Source organism: Echinops telfairi, unplaced genomic scaffold, assembly GCF_000313985.2.
Source record: "Echinops telfairi isolate 266 unplaced genomic scaffold, ASM31398v2 ScPeMD7_7467;HRSCAF=8505_1, whole genome shotgun sequence".
Classification (NCBI taxonomy): domain Eukaryota; kingdom Metazoa; phylum Chordata; class Mammalia; order Afrosoricida; family Tenrecidae; genus Echinops; species Echinops telfairi.
The window spans coordinates 28,225,849-28,231,848 of NW_022111368.1; the positions used below are offsets into that span (position 1 = coordinate 28,225,849).

General features: G+C 46.1%; 1 protein-coding gene across 1 annotated transcript in view; it reads right to left on the reverse strand.

The window, feature by feature from the left end:
- The window catches only part of NCAPH (non-SMC condensin I complex subunit H), a 36,205-nt gene that overhangs the window by 29,289 nt on the left and 916 nt on the right, over window positions 1-6,000 (reverse strand). The window contains exons 2-3 of the mRNA XM_004704360.4: window positions 639-876; window positions 414-504 (exon numbers count right to left, since the gene is read on the reverse strand). Of these exons, the coding sequence (XP_004704417.4) occupies window positions 414-504; window positions 639-876 (329 nt within the window). The remainder of the gene's footprint in view (window positions 1-413; window positions 505-638; window positions 877-6,000) is intronic.

The following is a 6,000-nucleotide window of genomic DNA, read 5'->3' on the forward strand; positions in this document are numbered from 1 at the left end:
GTGTGCAGACCCAGTTCAAAGCATGGCCCATGAAGGAACTCCGTTGCCCTCAGAACAATTCTCTCCAGAAGTCTCATTCTCGTGTGACCCGAGGACTTGGAGGCAGAGTGGCTGGGTAACCTGCTATGGCCACACCGCTCATTCATGGAGAGGCGCGCTAATTCCAGAACTCACGCTATTAACTCTGAACCACACTATCTCTCTCGATCATCGACTGCAGGTGGAAGGCAGCCTGCCAGGGGACACGCCAACGGCCATCAGAAAAAGCATACTGAAAGATATCAGCAGTGAGAGTCACTGAGGGTAAATTCCCACAATTTTGGTCAATCGTGCATTCGCTACAGAATCAAGACCGCGAGACCCACCCATCATCGCACTGCAAACTCTTTGGTGATAGGCCTGCAGATACTCACATTTTCAGCAGATAATTTGATACAGGTGGAGTAATGCTCTGTTATCTGTGTGTTTGTAAATTTTGGAATCGTAGTTGAACCATCAATGCTCCTACATGGAATGCAAACACAATACCCTTGAGCAAGGACAGTATGACTTTCCCAAGCTCCAGAGTGCCTAGGTATTGAGGCAATGCCACGTCAAAGTGGCCACCCAAAGAGGAGCCAGCCCGGAAGCCCGCTCACCTGTTGGAGGGGGAGGCTAGCAAATGAGGCGAGTCTGTGCTGAACTGCAGGTCAAAGACCCTGGAGCGCCGCCGCTGCATCCGCTCCTTCTCGTCATCGTTCTGGGGGAAGTCTTCGAGGATCGGGGTGCCAGGAGTGCTGAGAGGGGTCTTCCTGGGCAATGAGAATGCCCGTTCTGCGGGTGAGGCGACGCTGTGGGGGTGACCATTGGTCTCGGAAGCAGAGCTGCTCATTGTCACTGACAGCAAGAGAAGGAAGGAAACACTTGCTCAAGCAGGCTGCACGGAGCAGCTCCCGCAGCTAGGAGGGGGGGGGCCCCCGGCAAAAGGGGGCCGGGCCTTTCCTTGCAAAGACCATTCCCATCCAGCTCTACTGCTTCAGGCGCTCCAACAGTGAGCTTCCGTTTCTTGGAGAAGAATAGGTTTCTCGTGCTTTGTTGCGAATCCATTTGGCAGCTAGTAGGCACTGGCCAGGATGTAATGAGGGGCCTGACACAGCTGCTGCTTCAGGTAAGCTTACAAACTACGAAAGTACTGACACAACAAATGCACACAACCCCTAATGCCGGGCAATGGGAGGCGTATGCCGAGAGACGAGTGAGATACAGGCTAATCTCAGCTCTGCTGGATCTTAGGGGAGACAAGGAATAGACAAACGGAATGTCCCAGAGAAATCACCACAGGTCACGAGCTAATTGCCAGGGGAAAACTGTCGTTTACAACAAAAGACCCAGCCTGCAGCCTATTCATCAAATGAGGTCTCACCAAAAACAAAAGCGCCTGAAGCTTCCCCATTTCTGAGCGGTGCAGGATGAAATTTGCAGCATCACCATTCATGAAAGATCCTGGCCCAAAGTATCTTAACTTATATTCAGCCAAGACTTTGTATCTAACTTCCAGTTTAGAGGAAACATGAGGCAGAGGAGCAAGTGAAAGGATACAAGGAAACATTCCAAAAGACCCAGAAGTGGGAGACTGAGAGAACTTGGCTTTGTCTTTTGAAAGTTATCCCACACAAAGAAGGCGGGGGGGAGACCTCTTCTGAAGTAAAGAGAACTACAAATAGTGTATGAACTTTGAGCCCATCTTTGCTGCCCCCCCCCACTCCAAAAAAGGTACAGCTATAAACGTTTGGGTGCTAACTAAGGAAATTTCGGATATGGGCCAGATTCCAACTGATATCAGGGAACTGATTTTTCTTTTCTCCAAGTGATCATGACGTCGTCAGGAAGAAGGGAATTACTTTTAGGAGATTCATGAGAACAACTCAGGGAAGTGACATTATGTAAGCAACTTTCTTCAACTGGCTCAGCTAAAACTCCGTAGATGCTGGAGTATAAAATAAATAGGGTAAAAGGTTAACAGCTCTTGGACCTAGGTGGTTGTCTATGGGTGCTTATTGTCTTGGTCTTTCAATCTTTCTGTGTGTTTGACAATTTCCACAAGCAGCAGCAAGAAAAGACCTGGCATATCAGATGAAGACGAGGGCTGTGGAGAAAAATAAAGCACAGGAGGAGAACGCGGAAGGTTGCAGAATGAAGGTGGTAGGCCATTTTAAACACAAGGAGGTGTCACTGAGTTCATGGAAAACAGAATTAAAAGATAGTGGATTTTTTTCCCAACAAAGTTTGCGAAGCCTTCTCCACTGGTGGTCAGCAAAGGCTCCACCAAGAACTCGGCACTAGACTCACAGCTGGGGAGCTACGACTGGGGGCAGAGGCATCGAGGCGAGCGAGCAGTAAGTGCAAAGGCAAGAACACGCTTGGTGTGTTTGAGGCCAGTGTGGCAAGAGGAGGGGACTCTTCACAGAAGAGAGGTAATGAGGCATCACCCTGCCCAGGAGTTGGAACAGATGCCAAAGAGAACAAGGGAAGACAGCTGGTAGGGGCGTATCAACTTTCCTTAGGGGCCACCATAAATGCTGCCTGTTACATGCAGTAAGAAGGGAATTGCTGAGAAGGTACAGAGAGGAGAAACACTGAGACCTAGCGTATGCATCAAGGAGACCACTCTGGTTGATACCCTGAGAACAGACTGGAAAAGGAGTATGGATAAACCGTTTTAAACATCTCTATGTTGCTCACACCCATCTAGGGTGTGACTACTGGTCTCTCCCTATAAGATAGAGGAAGAAAAATCAAAGATACATGAAAGTAACTAGTTCAATGGACTAATGTGAATCACTCCAACCTCGGGTTCCCATGAACCTAAGACCAGAAGAACTGGATGGTGCCCACCACCACCGCTGAAAGAGACCGCTTTAGATGGGCCTGGAAATGGCAGGAGGAGGGTATGAAACAAATCTCAAAATCATATGAAAAACCAGGGACACAGGCCAGGCAGACTTGTAAAACCTCTGAGACTACAGTCCTTTATTGTCAGTCAAACAATAATCAGGTCTAAGAGGGGAACAATAGCATTAGGAAGGTACACAGCCTTGGAATATGCAGCCACTTGAGATCAAAAGGTCAGCGTTTGCCTGGGGACAAAGTTCAGAAGGCAGGAAGGGTTAGGAAAGAGGAGTAGAAAAAGGAAACAGAGGATGTGGGATAAGTGGTGCCACGTTGTAAGGATGGTAATCAATGAGATGAAACAAAATGAGTATGAACTGCTGATGGAAAATTGACTGTGAACTTTAACCTGATTCCCAATAAAATTATAGAATAAAATGCATATATAGTTATGTATTGGTTACTGTAATGGTCTGCTGCACTAATTTCTTATGCATGAAATAGAGACATACATACAAATTTTAAAAGGATGACACTGAGGAGGAGGAGGAGGAGAAATGGAGCAGAACTACCAATTAGGAGGTGACGACAGTAAGCAAGACAAGAGATGGTGGCTCAGATGAGAGGGTGGCTGGCAGCAGAAGTGGCCAATATAACCTCCTGGTAGATTAACTGTGGGGCATGAGAGAAAACAGAAGACTCAAGGATAACTCCAAGGAACAACTGGTAAAAGAGAGGTGCCATAAACTGAAGAAGAACACTACAGAACCATACTCCGGGAAAGGAAGGAAGGAGGAGCAGGACTCAATGGGCTGTTAACCAAAAGGTCAGTGGTTCAAACCCATGAACTGCTCCACAGGAGAAAAATGAGGCTACCGGATCCAATAAAGATTTTGTCTTGAAAACCTATGTAGGCTTGCTATGAGTGGGAATCAACACGGTGGTGGCTCTTTAACTGCAGATGCTCATTGGTCATCCAACTGGGACAAACAGTTTGTTATCTGAACCTAGAGCTCAGGGGAAAGCTCCAGGCTAGATGTAAGGCCCTGGAAACCATCAGTATCTAAAACCAAACACTGACTCACAGGACAGAGCAGAACTGCTCCCTGGGATTTCCAAAGTTGTAATCTTTACAGAAGCAGACTGCTACATCTTTCTACCCAGGGAGGGCAAGGAGGATTTGAACTGCTAACTATTCATTAGCTGCTGCATGCTTCACTCAGCCTCCATCAGCGTATAACCAAATACTAAAGCCACTGCCATCAAGGCAATTCCAACTCATTGGGACCAGATAGGGTTTCCAAGACTTTAAAATTTTGACAGAAGACAGCCTCATTTTTCTCCCACAGAGTAGACCGTGAGTTCGAACTGCCTACCTTGTGATTGTCAGCTCAATACCTAACCCATAACGCCACCAGAGCAATGTAGAACATGTTTAAAACCATGAGATTTGGTGAGACCACCAAAGAAGTCTAGCACTTTGCAAACAACCCACTTTCTTGACACCTGGGAGAAAAGCTTGAAGAAACCACAGCGTTGGCAGAGAAACCCAGACTGTCCCCAACTTTTCAGATGATGCTTTGGTCCAACCCGGAGAGTGGGATGGGACAGTGAGCACAGTAACAAGAAAACTGGAAGATGGAAAACTGTGGTGGGATGTGTTATGAACAATGGCATCTGTTCTTGGTCCCAGGAAAATAGAATAAAAATTTCATCACCACTTGGGCAGGCATTAGCTGTGAGAATGAACAACCTCGGTTCAATAAGCAAATCTCTATTCTGCTCCCCGTCCCCTCTCCCCATTACTGCATTCAATTACTTCTCTCACCAACATTGTACATACAACCATTTCAGTGTCAATTCAATTAGGATCATCCCTTTCGTTAATAAATGAGTGTGTTTGTGCAGAAAAATAAAGTTACTGATAATCTTGACAAGAGTTTTTTCATTGTTAAACAAATAAAGGTGAGATGATCATGCTCAGGAGTGAAATGGAAAAGGGGTGATGAAAATAAAGCTTAAGAGAATGAACAGCACACTTCTCAGCTGAGCTCAAACAATCTTTTTTTTAAATGAAAATACAAATAAGAAGGTCAGAGACATTTTAGAGGTAGAATCAAGTCGACTTGGGACTGTTTGAAGGTAGAAAGAGAACTGGAATTGTGGAAAAAGAAAGCAAAACTAGGAAGCAGCAACGGAAGGACTTGGATTATGTAAAGGGAAACGGGTGGGAATGACGACTGAGTTTTCTTTCCCTGGTGTCTCTCTTTGCCTCAGACATAATGTATCCATTCAATCAGCAGATCAGTGCTGAGTCAAACAAAACACTTTCTCCCCGACTGCCACGCCTCCCTCTCATTTTCCAGTCCCCGTTGGCCTGACCAGTCCCTGCACAAATTCAGCCTTTGGTGACAACCCTCTGAAGTTTCCCTGTTGCCCGATCCAGCGACACTTTTCAAGCCTCTTTGAGTTTGAGTTTCTTTGAAGCAAGTGACAGCCCCCCACCTTGAAGTTCTTGGTTCCTCTGGGTTTTCCCAGCTTCTAGAGTTTGGTCCTCAGAGTTTTCTCCACACTGCCTTCCTGGCAAATTTCTCTTGTATGGCTTTAAATATGGTCTATAATGTTAACGGTGTCCAAACGCAGTCCTTACTCCACTTACTTGACTGGCCAGTATGACTGAGTGCCCAGCTCGTATGCAAATGATACTGAGGCCATTCACTTACTATCTCTCCAACATATTACATTTCACATGTTCAAAACATAACTCTTAAATTTTCAAACCTATCACCAAGGTCTACAAGGTCCTGGCTACCTGTCCAAACTTTACTAAGCTTAGTCACAAAATTCTGGGCAGGTGGTGAGCCGGGTCAGATTCTTCCCCACCTGATCCCTGCACTGGTTCCTTCGTTCCCCAGGCTTTTCTTAACTTAAAAGATTTTCCTTCAGTCTCTATTGGAAAGGAGCCCCACCGCCACCGCCCCTGCTATTCTTAATCAGTGCTCTGCCCCAGTCTACAGCTATTTGTTTACTGTTAATTAGTTTGCTTACTGAATGTCTTCCAGACCAAGCTCAAAGAAGGCATGTGTTTTGTCCTTTACAGTATCTATTTCCAACAGACTTAGTGGGTTTAGC